Genomic DNA, 21,310 nt, shown 5'->3' with positions numbered 1-21,310 from the left:
TGTTTTGAGTGGCAGGATTCATCTGCTACGAAATTAGTTTGTTATAAAACACAAATTTAGAGGTCAAAGCTTAAAGTTTAAAATTCAAAGTAAATTTGTTATTGAAGTATGTATATGTCACCATAAGCTACATTGAGATTGATTTTCTTATGGGTATCTTTGCTAATAATAAAATAACTGGACCCAGGACACACGTACACCTACAGCTCATTCATAGTTTGGTTTACTTGTGCACAAGGAGAACAACATGGCCCCTGTCACCACACTGTTCTGAAGTCAGAACAGAGATATGCCATTTTTATACCAAATTGGCTATCAGCTACGGATATTGGCCATTTGGTAAACTTTGAATTCCTTACTTGCAAGAACAATCATCATTCACAGTACAGGTATAAAAGTCAATAGAAACTATGAACTGACAACAATGATACTTCATAGTTCATAAAGCAATTGTTGTGTGCCTCAGATCACTTACCTCCAGATCCCTGGTGTGCCACGGGAAGCTCTGCTTTTCAAAGACCTTTCTTCCCTGGCCTGTCTGCACTTTATACCTGGACATTTATGTTAACCCTTGGCTTACCATCACTTCCACACAGGCATTCACAGTAGAACAGAGAACTACAATAGAATCAATGAAAAACTACACATAATGACTGATGAACAACTGATGTGCAAAAGCAGACAAACTGAACAAATGCAAAAATAAATAAGTAAATAATAATGAGAATTTGACTTGTAGAGTCCTCAAAATTGTCCTTACATAGGTCATTATATTAATATTTATATTATATTGATGTTATTTAATATTGTAACAAAAATATTACGTTTGTTTTCACATTGCACATTAAATATATTTGTTAATAACATTCAAACCCATAATTAGTAGGTAGCCGTCAATCCCAGGGGATCATGGGTTTGTGCCTCTGGTGGACTGTGTGCTTTCCAGGGTGCAAGCCTGGGCGAGAAGATTTGAAGAACCGACTGTTGCCCATGCAGTGGGTTCCCCCTCCCCACGTCACTGATGTAGTCCAAGGGAAGGGCAAGCGCCGATACAGCTTGGCACCAATGTCATCACAGAGGTTTTTAAAAACGCAAACATGAGGAAATCTGCAGATGCTGGAAATTCAAGCAACACACATCAAAGTTGCTGGTGAACGCAGCAGGCCAGGCAGCATCTCTAGGAAGAGGTGCAGTCGACGTTTCTGGCCGAGACCCTTCGTCGGCAAAACTGGCCCTCAGGTTTGCTGATCACTGTCTGGGAAAGACTGACTGTTGATTATTTCTGCCCAGCAAACATAAATGCTGGAGAAATAGCACTTTTATGTGTTGCTTTTCCCCCCTCACCCTTCTCCATTCTGCATAATGGTTACCCTCTCACTCCTTCTCTTCTCCTCACCTGCCTGACACCTCCATCTGGTACCCCCTTTCTTTCCTTTCTCCAGTGGTCCATTCTGCTTTCCTATCAGATTCCCTCTTCTTCGACCCTTTACCTCTTCCATCTATCAGCTCCTTGCTTCTTATTTCAAGACCCCTCCCCCACTCACCCACCCACATTCCCTCTCACCTAGTTTCATCTATCACCTCTCCTTCTCCTTCCCTCACCTTCCTGTTCTAGCTCTGCCTCCTTCCATCTCAGTCCTGATGAAGGGTCTCGACCCAAATCGTTGATTGGTTATTCCGCTCCATAGATGCTGCCTGACCTGCTGAGTTTCTCCAGCATTCTGTGTATGTTACTCTGGATTTCTAGAGTCTGCAGAATCTTCTGTGTTTATGATTTTTCCCCTGTTTAAATTTATTCCTTTTCTTTTAAACTTCCAGAACAGCGCTGAACCCACCCTTCCTGAGTTTGTAAAGATTGTCGAGGTTGGGCCAAGGGATGGACTGCAGAATGAGAAGGTATACTTACTTCATGAACATTATTGATGCGAACTTAATATGTCTGCACCAAACCATCAGCATGCATAGGTTTTACATATTCTTTAGATTCAGAGTAATAATGCAATTTCAAAGTCTGCTGGGATTTAATTAGAGATGTTGAGAATTATAGAACGGAGTCCATTTATGAGTGGTGGTACTATAGTGTAGAGGTTAGCGCCATCACTCTGTAGTGCCAGCAATCACTGATCAGGGTTCAATTCCACCAGTGTCTGTAACAAGTTTATACGTTCTCCCTGTAACTGTGTTGGTTTCCTGCGGGTGTTCTGATTTCTTCCCACATTCCTAAATTGTATAGTTTGGTAGATTAATTGGTCACATGGGTGGACTTGGGCAGTGCAGGCTCAAGGGCTGGAAGGTCCTGCTACTGTGCTGAATCGCTAAATAAAAATAAAATGAGTAGAACTTATAACAGTACAGCAAAGTACAGCTTTTCAGCCCACAATGTTGTCCTGACCTTTTAACATATTCCAAGATCAAGGTAAACATTCCCTCCCATGCTGTGAGTTGTAGGCATGCTACGTGGGCACTGGAAGCATGGTGACACATGTGGGGCTGCTCAGCACATATTTGGACTGTGTTGGTTGTTGGCTCAAAAGACATATTTCACTGTATGTTTCAATGTACATGTTGCAAATAAAGCTAACTTTTATGGATCTTTACTAGAGTTGAATGATTTGTTTTCAGGTGATTGTCCCAACTGAAGTGAAAATTAAACTGATTGATCTTCTGTCAGAAACGGGATTGTCTGTTGTTGAAGCCACAAGCTTTGTATCTTCAAAATGGGTGCCCCAAGTAAGTTGAAAAATGAAATTGCCTGTAAGATGCTTTGGAAAAGGAAAGGTTTATAAAGGTTCCTCCATTTTCTTCAGTTGGGAGCAGACTCAAGTCAGAAATAATACCGTTAGCACTAAAGTTGAACTTGACATAGATCCATGTTCCAATGATGCAATATTACATGCATTTCTTGGAAAAGGTATGTGAACCTTTGCTTTCAGTAACTGGTGTGACCCCCTTGTACAGAAATAACTTCAACCAACTACTTCCGGTAACTGTTGATCAGTCCTGCACATCGGCTTGGAGGAATTTTAGGCCATTCCTCCTTACAAAACTGCTTCATCTCTGAGATGTTGGTGGGCTTCTTTGCATGAATTGCTTGCTTCAGGTGTTTCCACAACATTTCTATAGGTTTAAGATCAGGACCTTTACTCGGCTATTGCAAAACACAAATTTTCTTCTTTTTAAACCATTCTGTTGTTGATTTACTCTTGTCTTTAGGATCATTGTTTTGTTGCTTTATCCAACTTCTGTTAAGTTTCAGGTGATAAGCTGCTACCCTGACATTCTCTTGTCTTGATACAATTTTGATTTCATTGTTCCCTCAATGATTGCAAGCTGTCCAAGCTTAACAGTAGCAAAACAACTCCAAATCATGATGCTTCTTCCACCATACTACTGTTACGTACCCCGTAGCTGGGTTGCCAAACCAGCAGAAATGGATCACTCAGCTGGAGTCTGGATTACTAGAACTAAGGAAGTTTTATTAAAGAAACAAGCAACACAGTACTCTAATCAAAATATTGTTGTCTAGGAGTAAATGACCAGTTTCAAAGTGACCCAAAGTTCAGTTCAATTTAGTTCAGTTCAGTTCGCAGTAATCGCTGCCGTGGGAGATGGACAGTGTGGGGAAGGAGAGAGAGAGCAAAACGAATGAATATTCAAACGGCTTCCACACAGGCCTTCGCAGTCAGCTTTTGGGCGAGTCCTTTGTGATGTCATCTGAGGTCACCGACCGTGACCCCTCTGTTTCCAGATACGATCGTTTCCCTGCGGTGAACCTGGCACCCAGGCAAGGGTGGACACACACCAGGTTCCCGTCGATCGTGCCTTTCCACCCTGTGCGTCTATGGCTTGATCCCGTGACCAGTCGTCCAAAACTTCCCACCGACTTGTGAGAGACGCACTGCTTCCAGGGTCTCGTTACCTCGGGGTGTCGTGTGTGTCCTGCCTTAGCGAACCTGTCCCTTTTTATCCCCCTGCTGGGGTATCGCCTGTCCATCACTTCAAACAGTTCAGGGTTCAAAGGGGGAGCCGATCTTGACAGCTCTCCTTCCGTTACTCTCTCCCGTCCCTTCATTAACATCTCCCAATGCTGCTCCATTGTTTTCCTTATCTCTCTCTCTCCTGAAGACAGGTGGCAGACCAACTGCTGATCCCACTGGTGCCAGCACAGGACAGCTAACATCTTAATCTATGTGTATTCTTGTCACACTTTCCCCCTTTAAGGATTTTTACCAGGGTAAAAATTACAAACATGAATACATTATTTGATACACACAAATACACATCTTTATCAGCTATTTGGCTAATACAGCGAATTTGAAGTTGTCAACACCTGACAGACAGTCAGCCATCACATTTTCTGTTCCTTTTATATGTGTTATTAATAATCCCTTAGACCAGGCTCCAACTTAGCAAACTTCATAGTGGCCAAAAACACTGATGAATTGCGATCAATGTAAGCTCTCATTGGGTTTCGTCCTGGACCACAATAACAAGGGTTGTCCCATTCCGACTTAGTTTTCTCTCGGAAGGGCTTAGTAGGAAGGGGAGGGGTAGTAACCACAGAGTTATTGCAAAACTTCCTACAGTACCCCACCATCTCCAAGAGCCTTCTGAGGGCCCTCTTGTCTGTCGGGGTTGGGATGTCAGAGATAGCCTGCACTTTAGCTTGCATCGCTGCCAGCTGCCCCTGTGTCACCACAATTCCCAGGTAAGTGACCTTCGTGTGGCCGAACTAATTTTTTTCAAGGTTCACTATCAAGCTGGCTTCAGACAGCCATATTACATTGCCAATACGCACCTCTGTGTTCGTCAGCCCTTTTGTCACTGAATTACTCATTCTATATGGATGTTGCTCGCTAGGCTAGCGTAGTGTAACAAACACCACCCAACGTCCCAGTTCTTTGCATCGCCTCGGGATAATCAAACACAAGTGTGCGAGTTGTTTAATTACTTCTTCTAAAGAGTCGCTTTGTTTGGGGATTAAGGGAGAGACCTTATCAGCAGCGCTGGCCAAAACAATAGCCTTCTCCCATCTGGTCAATACCATACTCACCTTTTCAAAATGGTTTTTTTCTCTTATCAGGGGGACTCTAGCTTCATTGATTTCCGCGCTAACGCCGACTAGGTTTGTTAGCATATCAAAAGCCTGTGACCGCCTCAGTTCACGTCGGCCATAATCAATAACATCCTTCCTCCTGTGCAGCCGGTAAACCTCTTTCATGATTCCACCAACTGTTTCCTCCAGCACCGCAAAATGTCCACCGGGGGGGTACCTTGTGGGCCAGGTTAAAAATCTTATCCCCATAACTCTTTTGCACCACCCCCCATTCCTCACCTGCGAGTACGGTACTTGGTTTCCCTTTCTTCCTTAGCACTTCCTCCTCCGCACAATAGCCTACTAGTTCCCTTGTTAAGTCTGTGTCAGAGAGAGCTGTCTCCGCCAAAACCATCAGCCCCTCGTCTCACTCCTGCGCCTGCACAAATTCTTTCCTGGCTAATGCTAAGTCTGTCTCAGCTCCCTCACTACCTCTTGTTTCACTACACTCCTTCTTTTCACTTTCTGCCCCCTTCTCGTACAAGGCTGGCAGAAACGTCTCAGCTAAATTTACTACCGCAGTCCCGTGATGAACCTGTGAGTCCATGGGCGGGGCCTCAATGCTGGCAGGCTGACCTGTCAATCTCACGACTGGGAACACGATTCCCCCGGCGAGGTTATTACCGAGCAAGCCTTCCACGCCTTTCATCGGTAATTCGGACCTCACCCCGATCGTGACTAGTCCAGAGACCAGGTTGCTTTGTAAGTGTATCTGGTGCAAAGGGACTGCCTCTGTCCCTTCCCCAATACCTTTGACCTTGACCTCCCCAGTCTGGGTCTCTGAGCTAAACTCTAATACACTCTTCAGTGTCAGTGACTGACACGCTCCCGTGTCGCTCCAGATCCGCACTGGAACTGGTTTTAACCCCTCCTTCACTGACACCAATCCGGCTGAGATAAACTTCTCGCGCCCTTCCCGAACTTTGACAGACCTGTCCCCTCCTAGCGGTTCTTTTTCCAACTCGATACAGCCAGTCAAAATCGCTGTTTTTCCTTTTCCTGTCTCCTTCTTTGGGACAAAGCACCTGGACGCAAAGTGTCCGACTTTCCCGCAATTATAACAGACGACCCCAGGAGACTTCCTACCAGACTGCTCCTGGTCTACCTTATCCTTCTCACTAGTCCCCGGCTTACTTTCTGACTTTTCTGGCGGACTCTCCCCGCCGTCCTGACTACCCTTCTGGTAGCCTTTACTCGGGGCAAACTTCATTTTATGCGTCAACGCATACTCATCCACTAACTTAGCAGTTGCGGCTAACGTGGCTGCCTCTTTCTCATCCAGGTAGGGTCTCATACCCTCAGGGACACAACCTTTAAACTGCTCGACCAGGATCAGCTGTAGCAGTCTGTCATAATCCCCCTCTACCCCCTTCGAGGCGCACCAACGCTCACAATATGTCTGCATCTCACGGGCAAACTCCAAATACGTGCGGTCCCACCGCTTCCTCGCATTCCGGAACCTCTGCCGGTATGCCTCCGGGAACAACTCATAAATCCTGAGGATGGCCTCTTTCACCACCTCATATCTCTGGGCATCTTCCGCGGACAAAGCTTAGTAAGCTTGTTGGGCTTTCCCTTTCAGTACACTCTGAAGCAAAACAGCCCACTTATCCCTCGGCCAGTCCTGACCTGTAGCAACTTTTTCGAAATGGAGAAAGTACCGATCCACGTCGGTATCGTCAAATGGGGGAACCAGCCTAACCTCCTGGGTCGCCCGGAACCCTCCACCTTGGTTCGGCACGGGCCCCTGCTCTGCCCTTATCTTTAACTTCTCCAGCTCGAATTCCCTTTCCCTCTGTTTCTCCTCTCGCTCCAACTGTCTCTCTTTCTCTCTCTCCTGCCTTCCTAACTCTCTCTCCTGCTGTTCTAACTGTTTCTCTTTCTCCTGCCTTTCTAACTCTCTCTCTTTCTCCTGCCTTTCTAACTCTCTCTCCAGCCTTTCTAACTCTTTCTCTTCGTGTTCTAACTGCCGTACCCGGAACTCGTGCTCGAGTCTCAGTTTTTCAAGCTGCACCTGTACCGCGTCTCCAGCAGGTTTTTCAATAGACACCACCTCCAGTTCGCCTTGGGGAAACACACCTTTAGATACATAGTGCTCTACGATAGCTCTGTGTATCTCCTCTCTCCTCATTGTCGACTTCCCCTTAGCAAAATTCAACCGTTTGGCCACAGCTACCAATTCCATTTTCCTGGCATCCTCTAATGCCTCCAAGGTCGGGGCCTTTATAAATTCCTCAGCCTCCATTTCTGCTGTTTGTCTTTTCTTTCTTTCGGGAATTTTGACCCAATCAATTTACTCCGTCCCAAATTTAGCGTTCAAAATCGCGGAAGAGAACCCCACTTATGTTACATACCCCGTAACTGGGTTGCCAAACCAGCAGAAATGGATCACTCAGTTGGAGTCTGGATTACTAGAACTAAGAAAGTTTTATTAAAGAAACAAGCAACACAGTACTCTAATCAAAAGGATAATAAATGCAACAGTTCAGCAATGATAAACACACATGTACACAGAATTAAGATAACAGGATCAATCAAGCTCTATCGTTGTCTAGGGGTAAATGACCAATTTCAAAGTGACGCAAAGTTCAGTTCAATTTAGTTCAGTTCAGTTCGCAGTAATCGCTGCCGTGAGAGATGGACAGTGGGGGGGAAGGAGAGAGAGAGCAAAACGAATGAATATTCAAACGGCTTCCACACAGACCTTCGCAGTCAGCTTTCGGGCGAGTCCTTTGTGATGTCATCTGAGGTCACCGACCGTGACCCCTCCGTTTCCAGATACGATCATTTCACTGTGGTGAACCTGGCACCCAGGCAAGGGTGGACACACACCAGGTTCCCGCCGATCGTGCCTTTTCACCCTGTGCGTCTATGGCTTGATCCCGCGACCAGCCGTCCAAAACTTCCCACCGACTTGTGAGAGACGCACCGCTTCCAGGGTCTCGTTACCTCGGGGTGTCGTGTGTGTCCTGCCTTAGCGAACCTGTCCCTTTTTATCCCCCTGCTGGGGTATCGCCTGTCCATCACTTCAAACAGTTCAGGGTTCAAAGGGGGAGCCGATCTTGACAGCTCTCCTTCCGTTACTCTCTCCCGTCCCTTCATTAACATCACCAAATGCTGCTCCATTGTTTTCCTTATCTCTCTCTCTCCTGAAGACAGGTGGCAGACCAACTGCTGATCCCACTGGTGCCAGCACAGGACAGCTAACATCTTAATCTATGTGTATTCTTGTCACACTACACATACAAAAACTGGTGCTTTGATTATCACTAATCCGCACAGATTGTGGTCTTCCGGTTAGGAAGTTGAGGATCCAGTTGCAGAGGGAGGTACAGAGGCCCAGGTTCCGCAACTTCTCAATCAGGCTCTGTAAGGCACTCGTGAGACCACACTTGGAGTATTGTGTGCAGTTTTGGGCTCCTTATTTTAGAAAGGATATACTGACATTGGAGAGGGTTCAGAGAAGACTCACAAGAATGATTCCAGGAATGAAAGGGTTACTGTATGAGGAACATCTGGCAGCTCTTGGGCTGTATTCCCTGGAGTTCAGGACAATGAGGGGGGATCTCATAGAAACATTCCGAATGTTAAAAGGCCTGAACAGATTAGATATGGCAAAGTATTTTCCCATGGTAGGGGAGTCTAGGACAAGAGGGCACAATTTCGGGATTGAAGAACGTCCTTTTAGAACTGAGATGCGGAGAAATTATTTAGTCAGAGGGTGGTAAATCTGTGGAATTTTTTGCCATGAGTGGCTGTGGAGGCCAAGTCATTGGGTGTACTTAAGGCAGAGATAGATAAGTTCTTGTTTAGCCAGGGCATCAAAGGGTGTGGGGTGGAAAGCAGGGGAGTGGGGATGACTAGAAGAATTGGATCAGCCTATTATTGAATGGCCTACTTCTGCTCCTATATCTCATCTAATAGGATTGTGGAAACGATGTAATTAAATGCTGAGCTATAATCGATGAACAGTATCCTGATGTAGGTGTTTGTGTTGTCCATGTGGTCTAAGGCCGTGTGAAGAGCCATTGAGATTGCATCCGCTATTGACTTGTTGTAGCGATAGGCAAATTGCAATGGGTCCAGGTCCTTGCTATGGCAGGAGTTCAGTCTAGTCATGACCAACCTCTCAAAGCATTTCATCACTGTTGATGTGAGTGCTACTGGGTGATAGTCATTAAGGCAGCCCACGTTATTCTTCTTAGGCACTGGTATAATTTCAATGATAATACTTTATTTATATAGTATCTTTCATACTTTAAGATGTAAGCTGAATTGTAAAAATAAATTAATATAGTAATAAAAATGAGTCAAGGTTAAAAATCGTAAGACAAGCATTATAGAGAATATAATGTAATCAAATATAGCAAATTATGTAAATGTAATCAATATTAACAGGCATTAAGTAATCCTTTTCCTAGGCCAAATAAAAAAACATGTAGGGTGGTGGGGGTCCTCGTGGATGGATGCTGTTTTCTTTTAGGAGCGCACCTTTTAGATGAACTGAACGATGGGAAGGGCATTGCTTGTGATAGACTGGGCTGTATCTACCACTTGCTGTAGACTTTTCTGTTCTTGGGCATTGGTGTTCCTATACCAGGCCATGATGCAGCCAGTCAGGATACTCTCCACTCTGCATCTGTAGAGGTTTGTAGAAGTTTTAAATGACATTTGGAATCTACGTAAACTTCTAAGAAAGTAGTGATGCTGTCGTGCCTTCTTTGTAAAGGTACTTACATGCTGGTCCTAGACAGATCCTCTGAAATGATAATGCCAAGGAATTCAGAGTAAAAGAAGTCTGCTACCAACGTCCTAAAGTTGCTAAATTATTGGAGTTTTACTATAGTGGTTATTGCCCAACACATAGAGGAGGTGCAGTAAGTAAAAATTACCTTTAAATTTCATCCATTGGACACTGCAGATGTTAAAGGAGGTTTAAGGAAATATTCAGGACAGTGTCCTGTAGCTTTATTAAGTGTACATGCATTTAATGAACAAATGAGATTCTGTAGATGCTGGTAAACCAGTGTAACACAAAAAAAAATGCTGAGGCAACTCAGCAGATCAGGTATCATCTCTGGAAATGAATAAACAGTCAACGTTTTGGGCTGACACCCTTCATCAAGACAGGAAAGGAAGAGGGAAGGTGCCAGAATAAGAAGGTGGGAGGTGGGGAAGAAGGACAAGCTGGAAGGTGATAGGTGAAGCCAGGCTGGGGGGGGGGGGTGGGGTGTGAAGTAAGAAGCTGAGAAGTGTTTTGTGGAAAAGGTAAAGGGCTGTGGAAAAAGGAATCTGATAGGAGAGGAGAGTGGTCCATGGGGTGTGGACACTTTTAATGAATGCCATTTCAGTCATCAGTCTTCCTCTGAGACATTTTCACGTTTCTCACTCAGTTCCAGCACACTCTCCTTCCTTGACATAATGTTTACATTTTACTGTATTTATAAATTGTACATGAAAAGGGAAATTGCATGTGAACTGATCTGTGATTTATTTTAGCCTGGAGCTTAACAAGAAACATATTGGTGCTTGCAAAATCATTTCACACATTTTGAAAGGATTCTGAATCATCTGTTTTAGTTCAGATCATATGTATAAGATTTCAACACCAGTCAATTTTTCTTATTTATTATTTTCTAAATATTTGGGTGATTTCTGATGAACTTGGAATCACCATGTTCCTTCACATTGAGCATGAAGGCACATACAAATTTTAATAAATTAGTGAGACAATGCTGATTATACTTATAAATATGTTTATTTTTTACGTTTAACTATAACTAAAGTTTAATACGCACAGTCTTTTTTTCCCCACAGGTGGGGAATCAAGTACTATAGGGCCAAGGTTTAAGGTGAGAGGGGAGAGATTTAATTGGAATCTGAGGGGCAACATTTTCACCCAGAGGTCAGTATATGGAACGAGCTGCTAGGGAAGTGGTTGAAGCAGGTACATGGAACACAGTATTGAACAGTACAGTTCAGTATGGACCCCTTTGTCCATGATGTTGTGCCGACCTATATTAACCTACTCTACAAAATCAATCTATCTTTTTCCTCCTTTCAATACATTTAATTTTAATGTATTTGGATAGATACATGGATAGAAAAGGTTTAGAGAGATATGAGCAATTAGGTCTAGCTTGGATGGGAATTTTGGTTGGCATGTATCAATTGGGCTGAATGACTAGTTCTGACTTGACTTCACCTCCCTTAGTGATATTAGTTTAATTACACCATTTACAAATTCAAAAACCATATTTGCTTAGGTACTTGCGGTATTTAGTTATTAAATCATAGCTCTTGCATTGGAGACCTTGTGAGGCAACAATAAATTAGAGGTACTTTTACCACTAACTTAATTTACGAGGGGTGATTGATAAGTTCGTGGCCTAAGGTAGAAGGAGTCAATTTTAGAAAACCTAGCACATTTATTTTTCAGCCTAGTCCCCTCCTACATGTACACACTTAGTCCAGCGGTCATGGAGCATACAGATCTTGGACGTCCAGAAAGTGCCCACAGCAGGGGTGATTGATAAGTTTGTGGTGTAAGGTAGAAGGAGATGAGTTATACAACTCTCTTTACATGCACATGCAGTTCAACTCTTTCAGTGATTATGCAAAAAGTTTGAAATTAATAACTCATCTCCTTCTACCTTAGGCCACAAACTTATCAATCACCCCTGATAAGTTATTAACTGATGAGTTATTAACCTCAAACTTTCTGCATAATCACTCAAAGAGTTGAACTTGGAATTTTCATGCAAAACAGTCTCTAGAGTTTACAGAAAAAGGTGTGAAAAACAAAAAAAAAATCCAATGAGTGGCAGTTCTGTGAGTGAAAAAGCCTTGAGAGAGATCTGAGGAGACTGGCCAGACTGGTTCAAGCTGACAGGAAGGCAACAGTAACTCAAATAACCACACATTACAACAGTGGTGTACAGTAGAACATCTCTAAATGTACAACACATCAAACCTTGAAGTGGATGGACTACAGAAGTTGGAGACCGAGAATTCCTGTACCTAATAAAGTGGCCACTGAGTGTAGAAGGTGAATGAAGTTTTATTCTTGATGTCTAAAATACTATGGAGAGCACATTTTTAAAGAATCCCATACCTCTTTCTAAATTCCAAACCAGTTTAGTTTAAGAGAGAAAGTTATGGCTGGCCTGGTAAACCACAGCTGAAATAATCGGTAGTTAAAGATGTCAATAGACTGAAAAGATGTGCGTGAACTCCCAGTCAGTACTGAGAGTGTGTCACATAATGAACCAATAAATTTGAACTACTTTTTTTTCACATGACAGGCAATCAACAGTCAATACAAGAAAAACTCCAGTGAAACTGTTTCCAGCAAGCTGTGTTTCAGTGGGATTAAAACCAGATGGGCTTGATAATGGGAATTTGGGGTACTGTGATTATCCTCCTTTAACATCACCACTATGCTATTGACAGTAAAAATGACTCTCTTGTGTGTATAACAGATTTATAAAGGATTGGAAAGGTGGCCTTATCAAGAGGATGTAACTGTAGGAGCCCACAGAGATAGATGCTGTCTGGATATTGTTGGGCAGTAGACATTGGAGTGGCATGGTAATATAGCAGTTATTGTTATGCTTTATAGCCCCAACGACCATAAGATATTGGAGCAAATTGGGCCATTTGGCCCATCAAGTTTCACTACTTGGCTGATTCTTTCTCCCCCTCCTCAGTCCCACTTCCCGGCCTTCTCCCTGTAACCTTTGATGCCATGTCCAATCAAGAACCTATCAACCTCTGCCTTAAATACACCCAATGACCTGGCCTCCACAGCTGCCTGTAGCAATATATTCCACAAATTCACCATCCACTGGCTAAAGAAATTTCCCCACACCTCTGTTTTAAATGGTTGCCTCTCTATCCTGAGGCTGTACTGTCTTGTCCTAGACTCCTCCACCATGGGAAACATCCTTTCCACATTTACTCTGTCTAGGCCTTTCAACATTTGAAAGAGTTCAATGAGATTCCCCTCATCTTTCTAAATTCCAGCGAGTACAGACCCAGAACTATGATAACCCTTTCATTCCTAGAATCGTCCTTGTGAACCTCCTCTGAAATTTCTCCAATGCCAGCATATCTTTTCTTAGATAAGGAGCCCAAAACTGTTCACAATACTCAAGTTGAGGCCTCACCAGTGTTTTATAAAACCTCGGCGTCATGTCCCTGTTCTTGTATTCCAGATCTCTTGAAATGAATGCCAACATTGCCTTTGCCTTCCTCACCATCAACTCTATCTGTAAGTTAACTTTTAGAGTGTTCTGCACAAGGACTCCCAAGTCCCCTGGCATCTCAGATTTTTGGATTTACTCTGTTTTCAGAAAATAGTCTGCACATTTATTTCTTCTAACAAAGAGCATGACCACACATTTTCCAACATTGTATTTCATTTGCCACTTTCTTGCCCATTCTCCTAATCTATCTAAATCCTTCTGTAGCCTTCCTGTTCCCTCAGCACTAATTGCCCCTCCACCAATCTTCATATCATCTGCACATTTGGCAGCAAAACCATCTATTCCATCATTTAAATCATTTATATACAGCATAAAAAGAAGCGGTCTCAACACCGACCCCTGCAGAACACCACTACTCATTGGCAGCTAACCAGAAAAGGGTCCTTTTATTCCCACTCACTGCCTCCTACCAATTAGCCAATGCTCTAACCATGGCAGTAACCTTCCTGTAATACCATGGGCTCTTAACTTGGTAAGCAGCCTCATGTGTGGCACCTTGTCAAAGGCCTTCTGAAAATCCAAATATACAGCGTCCACTGTTTCCCCTTTATCTATCCTACTTTCAGTCTCCTCAAAGAATTCCAAAAGGTTTGGTCAGGCAAGATTTTCCTTAAAGGAAACCATGCTGACTTGGTCCTATCTTATCCTGTGTCACCAAGACCTCCATTACCTCATCCTTAACAGTTGACTCCAATGTCTTCCCAACCACCGAGGTCAGGCTAACTGGTCTATAATTTCCTTTCTGCTGCTTCTCTCCTTTCATGAAGAGTGGAGTGACATTTGCATTTTCCAGTCCTGTAGAACCACACCAGAGTCCAATGATTCTTGAAAGTTCATTACTAATGCCTTAACAATCTCTACTGCCCCCTCTCTTGGTCTGGGTGACTTATGTACCTTTACAACTTTCAGCTTTTTGAGCACTTTCACCCTTGTAGTAGAAACTGCAATGACACAGGTTCAAATCCTGCTGCTGTCCGTAAGGATTTTTGTATCTCCTCCTTGTGGCCCTGTGGATTTCTGCCTGTTGCTCTGATTTCCTGCTGCATTCCAAAGGTGTGCGGGTTAGTAAGTTGTGAGCATTCTATGTTATCTTCGGAAGAATGGCCCCCAGCACATTTTTGGACTGTGTTGGTCATTGCCGCTAAACGTTGCATTTCACCATGTGTTTCAATGTACATGTGACAAATAAAGCTAATCTTCTTTTCTTCTTGAGAGTGTTTAATGCACCTAAACAAACTGGATTGATAATACATTTACTTTGAACTTTGAAAAGTAAGCAAAGGCCTGATGAAGGGTCTCGGCCCAAAACATCGACTGTACCTCTTCCTAGAGATGCTGCTTGGCCGGCTGCATTCACCAGCAACTTTTATGTGTGTTGTAGTGAGGTTGTGTTCATGGGCTCATCGTCTGCTCGGAAATCTGATGGCGGAGGGGAAGAAACGAAAACATTGAGTAGGTGTCTTCTGCACCTTCTCCATGGTAGCAATTAAAAGAGGGCGTGTCCTGGATAGTGAGGTTCCTTAGTGATGGATGCCATGTTCTTGAGGTAACACCTTTAGAAGATGTCCTTGATGGTGGGGAGACTAGTCCCCAAGATGGAGCCGGCTGAATTTACAACCCTCTGCAGCTTTCTCTGATCTTGTGCATTGGAGCCTTTGTGCTGGACAGTGACACAAACGGAATGCTCTCTGTAGTACATCTGTATAAATTAGTAATGATCTTGGTGACATAGCAGTCTCCTCAAACTCTAAAAGAAATATAGCCACTGTCGCACCTTCTTCACGAATGCATTAATATGTTGAGCACAGGATAGATCTTCATGGGTGTTGATCCCCAGGAACTTGAAGCTGCTCACCCTTTCCACTGCTGACCCCTCGATGGTGACTGGTTTGGGTCCTCCTTTGAACCAAGTGGATGATGGGCTGCATTAAATCCACTGATGAGCTCAGATTGGTTCATAATAGACTGGAGACTTCTAACCAATGGTCACTATGCAGAGATTGAAATGGGGTGTTAAAGCAGCAAATGTTGCCCCTCCCAGTTGCAGGGAGCCAGGTTGGATCCTGACCTTGGGCGCTGTGGCTGGACGGGGTCAGCCGGTTCACCAAGCAGACTGTCCGAATCATCTAGCAGAATGCCTCATTACCACAACTCATCAGCAAGCACCAAGGCCTTGCTCGGCTGGCTTTGAGCAAGTCCCACCCAGTCACATCGTTCTCGCACGTTCGGAACATCACTTCCATCAAGCGCTGCCCTGATGATGACTGCACTGGGGGTGAGATGATTGCTGTCCTCTTTGCGGGTTATGGGTTTGTGAAGAGGGTGTGGAAAAGGATGTAAGGGTCCTTGTCACGGTCCATTCTAAGCAGCTGCATGACACAGGACCCGCGCATGACAGAGGACTCTGATCTACAGGCTATTCTCAGACACGCACACAGTTATCAACTGCTGCTGGAGGGTCATCAATTCAGTGGGGTTTACACGGTCTCCTTGTGACTGCTTCATTTTCCTCTGGGTGCTCTGGTTTCAAGTTCAATTTCAAATTAATTCTCATTCAACCGTACACATGTGTACCACCAAATGGAACAATGTTCCTCTGGAAAAAGGTGCACGACACACTACATAACACGTGAAGTAATATTACCACAGATAAATTAACGAATTATAAGGTGCATTTATGTCAGAAAGTAAAAAATTAAACAGTATAACACTTCTGGCGCTTCATACGTAATGAGATGTGAGTGGTGGCTTTGAAATGTTGGAGTTTCCTCCCACACCTCAAGAATAACAAGGAAATGAAATGGGAAGTTGGAAGGTGTGTGAGAAAGAATAAGCTGCAAGGCGATGGGGAAGTGGGACTGCTGGGAGCTTGCATCGAATAGATAGGCCAAATGGCTTCCTTTGTTGTAACAAGTATGTGGGGTAATACCATGTTTGAAAGTCAAAGCTTCCAACAGGAATTAGGGTTTTAAAGTCTGATGCTGTTGACTTTAAAAGCAGGGTATCGATCACAGTAGCCAGATAGAACTGTTAAGTGATGAAACAGCTGTTAAAAATGGCAGGTGTTCAAACAAATACTTGGCAGAATTCTCAACATCTGCAGACTTCAAGAGCATGAATACTCATGTAATTTATCAACCTTGTCAGTAAAAGGTGGTTGGATCTGGAAAATTACAGTCTTAATAAAGAACAAAATACTATATAATACAACTACTGTATAGACATCCACAGCATAATATATTTTAAAATGTCCTTTTTAGGCCGAAAGATTTATTGCAGTGGAGGATTTCTTACTCTTGTGGGATACCGTCTTTACTGACGAGTGGGGGGGGGGGTGGGGTTCACTTTACTTGGCAGGTGAGACTTGTGGCTGTGAAACAACCTCAGGTTCTGGGGCCTCCTCTGTGGTGGTTGTAGGAGGTGACACTGGGACTGCAGTAAGTGGTTCTGACAGCTCTGGACAATTCTTTTTCACAATTGACTCTGCTCCTCTCAACTGATTGATGTGTTGTGTCTGGATGACATTCAAAGTTCAAAGTAAATTCATTATCAAAGAACACATATGTCACTATATACAACCCTGAGATTCATTTTCTAGTGGGCATACTAAATAAATCCAATAAGCAGAATAGAATAAATGAAAGATTGTACACACAGGATGGACAGCTAGTGTGCAAAGGACAACAAACTGCAAATACAAAAATAAAGAGAAAATAAGCAATAAATATCAGGAACATGAGATAAAGAGTGCTTAAAAATAAGTCCATAGATTATGGGAGCAATTCAGTGAAGGGGCAAGTGAAGGTGAGTGAAGTTATCCCCTCAGGGTCCGAGCCTGATGATTAAGGAGTAATAACTGTTCCTGAACCTGGTGTTGTGAGTACCGAGGCTCCTGTACCTTCTTCCTGATGGCAGCAGTGAGAAGAGAGCATGACCTGGGTGGTGGGGGTCCCTGATGATAGATGCTGCTTTCCTGCAACAACACTCCATGTAGATGTGCCCAATGGCGTGGAGGTCTTTACAGGGCTGCATCCACTATTTTTTGTAGGATTTTCCGTTCAAGGGTATTGGTGCTTCCATACCAAGCAGTGATGCAGTCCGTCAATATGCTCTCTACCATACATCTATAGAAGTTGTCAAAGTTTTAGATGTATCTAAATCTTCACAAACTCCTAAGGCGGTAGAGGCGCTGCTGTGCTTTTTTTTGTAATTGCACTTACAGTGGCATTCAAAAGTTTGGGCACCCCTGGTCAAAATTTCTGTTACTGTGAATAGCTAAGCGATTAAAAGATGACTTAATTTCCAAAAGGCATAAAGATAAAGATGACACATTTCTTTAATATTTTAAGCAAGATTACCTTTTTTATTTCCATCTTTTACAGTTTCAAAATAACAAAAAAGGAAAAGGGCCCGAAGCAAAAGTTTGGGCACCCTGCATGGTCAGTACTTAGTAACACCCCCTTTGGCAAGTATCACAGGTTGTAAACACTTTCTGTAGCCAGCTAAGAGTCTTTCAATTCTTGGTTGGGGGGTTTTCACCCATTATTCCTTGCAAAAGGCTTGTAGTTCTGTGAGATTCTTGGGCCATCTTGCATGCACTGCTCTCTTGAGGTCTTTCCACAGATTCTCGATGATGTTTAGGTCAGGGGACTCTGAGGGCCATGGCAAACCCTTCAGCTTACACCTCCTGAGGTAGTCCATTGTGGATTTTGAGGTGTGTTTAGGTTCATTATCCTGTTGTAGAAGCCATCCTCTTTTCACCTTCAGCTTTTTTACAGATGGTGTGATGTTTCCTTCCAGAATTTGCTGGTATTTAATTGAATTCATTCTTCCCTCTACCAGTGAGATGTTCTCCGTGCCACTGGCTGTGCAACACAAGCCCAAAGCATGATCGATCCACCCTCATGCTTAACAGTTGGAGAGGGGTTCTTTTCATGAAATTCTGCACCCTTTTTTCTCCAAACATACCTTTGCTCATTGCGGCCAAAAAGTTCTATTTTAGCTTCATCAGTCCACAGGACTTGTTTCTAAAATGCATCAGGCTTGTTTAGATGTTCCTTTGCAAACTTCTGACGCTGAATTTTGTGGTGAGGACGCAGGAAAGGTTTTCTTCTGATGACTCTTCCATGAAGGTCATTATGGTGATATCACGTGTCACGTGTAAGAACGTGATTGGACAGAGTTCGGAGCATATGCAGAAATGAGATTGATCTAGAAAGCATGGCTGTAAGAAATGTGGTTGCTTTTTGCTGTTGTAAATAAAAGTTCTAGTTCCTATTCTTCCAGAATATGGTTTGTTCCTAGTAACCCACGGTACGTATAAAGAGCACAACAGTCATATTTATGCAGGTGTCGCTGCACAGTAGAACAGTGCACCACCACTCCAGAGTCTGCTAAATCTTCCTGAAGGTCTTTTGCAGTCAAACGGGGGTTTTGATTTGCCTTTCTAGCAATCCTACGAGCAGTTCTCTAGGAATGTTTTCTTGGTTTTCCAGACCTCAAATTGACCGCCACCATTCCTGTTAACTGCATTTCTTAATTACATCATGAACTGAGGAAACAGCTACATGAAAGCACTTTGCTATCTTCCTGTAGCCTTCTCCTGCTTTGTGGGCATCATTCATTTTAATTTTCAAAGGGCCAGGCAGCTGCTTAGAGGAGCCCATGGCTGCTGCTTGTTGGGACAAGGTTTGAGAAGTCAAGGTATTTATAAAGCTTTGAAATATGCATCACCTGGGCTTGTGAACAAGCCATAGCCCTAACAAGCTAATTAAGGTCTGAGACCTTGGTAAAAGTTATCTGAGAGTTCACATCTCTTGGGGTGCCCAAACTTTTGCATGGTGCTCCTTTCCTTTTTTTTCACTCTAAAATTGTACAAAACAAAAATAATACACTAATCTTGCTTAAAATGTTGAAAAGAATGTTTCATCTTTAACTTTATGACTTTTGGAGATCAGTTCATCTTCTACTCACTTAACTATTCACAGTAATAGTACCAGGGTGCCCAAACTTTTGCATGCCTCTGTACATGCTGGGTGCAGGACAGGTCCTTTGAAATGATAACACTGACTGATTTCAAGTTGCTGACCCTCTGCACCTCTGATCCCCTGATGAGGAATGGCTCATTGACCCCTGCTTTCCTCCTCCTGTAGTCAATAATCAGCTCCTTGGTTTTGCTGACATTGAGTAAGAGGTTGTTGTGGCGAAACTGAGCCAGATTTTCAATCTCCCTCCTATATACTAGTTTATCACCACCTTTGATTTGGCAAACGACAGTGTTTGTTGTCATCAACAAATATAAATATAGCATAGGAGTTGTTCCTAGTCACACAGTCACAAGTGTAAAATGGGTAGAGCAGGGGGTAAGCACACAGCCTTGTGGTGTACCACAGCTGATGGAGATTGTGGAGGAGATGTTGTGATCAATCAGAACTGATGAGGAGATTGAAGATCCAATTGCACAAGGAGGTATTCTGGCCAAGGGCTTATAGCTTATTGATCAGTTTTGAGATGATGGTAGCATTGGATGCTGAGCTGTAGTTGATAAAGAGCATCCTGATGTATGCATCTTTGCTGTTCAGATGTTCTAGGGTTGAGTGAACCCTGGGTGGAGTGAAGAACCGGTGAAATGGCTTCTGCTGTGAACTTGTGGCAGTAGGAAAATTGGAGCAGACTCAAGTTGCTTCTCAGACAGGAGTTTATATGTTTCATCACTGACCTATCAAAACTCTGGCTGTAAGTACTCCTGGATGATAGCCATTTCGGCAGGTTACCACGTTCTGCTTAGGCACCAGTATAATTGAAGTCTGCTTGAAGCAGGTGGGTACCTCAGACTGCCAAAACGCGAGGTTAAAGATCTCAGTGAACTTACCAGCTAGTAGATCAGCACCATTTATTTACTACTCAGGCAGGTGTCCCATCTGGGCTGGATGCTTTCCAAGAGTTTAGCCTCCTGAAGAATGCTCTCACATCAGCCTCAGAGACAGCTATCACAGGGTCATCAAGGGGCTGTGATAGTTTGTAATGGTTCACCATGTTTTGATGGTTAAAACAAGCATAGAAGGTATTGAGCTAATCTCGAAATGAAGCCTGGCTCATCAGGCACCACCTCCACTGTGTAATAGAGTGATCCAGTTCTGTCCTTAAACTTTCCAAGTAATCACCTGGATCATCTCTGTGGGACTGCTTTCAGGAGCGAAACATCGAACCTCCCTATTTGTCTCAGCAGTTTGTCCTTCACACACCTTCTGAGATTGGGTTTGAGGAGATCCAAGCGTGAGCACTAGGGATGACCTGGGAACAGCATAACTGGTGAATTGTTTGTTGTGGAGTGTGCTGCATTGTTATATACAAGGAGGAAACTGGTGAGTTTCTGACTCCGCGTCAGTGCAGTGTGTTCAGCTGACATTGCTCGCAGTGTTTTCCTTAGCGTCTGGACAAACCTTTTCTCTAAGCTATTTGTAACTGCGTGGTATGGTGCAGATGTAATATGTTTTATTCCATTCATCTTCAGGAATGACTGAAACTGTTCCTTAAATTGTGGTCCACTGTCACTGGCTAAGTGTTCTGCAACACCAGCCCTGGACAAGTAGCTTCTCAACACATCAACTGTTTGCGAGGCTGTAATGGAGGCTGTTGGGAACACTTCTGTCCACTTGGTAGCTGCATCCACTACTACCAAGAAATATGTGCCCATGAATGATGCAGCGCTATCCTCTGCCAGGGCAATGCAAGCCGTTCCCAGGGATGGAGAGGCACTGCTCTTGACAACTTCTGAACATGGTGACACCCAGTACAGTGCATGGCAAGCTGCTCGACCTGCTGAAAGAAAAACACAGGGGCTGGTGATATTCACGTACTTAGCTTCTTTTCTTTAGGAACGTGCTCACATATAACGTGGTGGCTTAATGACGTGTGCCTTTCACGTACTTCTTTCATATAACCCATA

The 21,310-nt window shown here is 43.6% G+C and overlaps 1 protein-coding gene across 5 annotated transcripts in view; it reads left to right on the top strand.

Annotated features, from left to right (window-relative positions):
- The window catches only part of hmgcll1 (3-hydroxymethyl-3-methylglutaryl-CoA lyase like 1), a 149,920-nt gene that overhangs the window by 9,153 nt on the left and 119,457 nt on the right, over window positions 1-21,310 (top strand). For all 5 annotated transcript variants that reach the window (XM_063071497.1, XM_063071480.1, XM_063071470.1 and 2 more), the window contains exons 2-3: window positions 1,819-1,896; window positions 2,623-2,730. In XM_063071497.1, the coding sequence (XP_062927567.1) occupies window positions 1,819-1,896; window positions 2,623-2,730 (186 nt within the window). The remainder of the gene's footprint in view (window positions 1-1,818; window positions 1,897-2,622; window positions 2,731-21,310) is intronic.

This window comes from Mobula hypostoma, chromosome 2 (assembly GCF_963921235.1).
Source record: "Mobula hypostoma chromosome 2, sMobHyp1.1, whole genome shotgun sequence".
Lineage (NCBI taxonomy): Eukaryota > Metazoa > Chordata > Chondrichthyes > Myliobatiformes > Myliobatidae > Mobula > Mobula hypostoma.
Note: the sequence above shows the minus strand (reverse complement) of the source record. Positions and strands in the feature narration are given on the sequence as shown.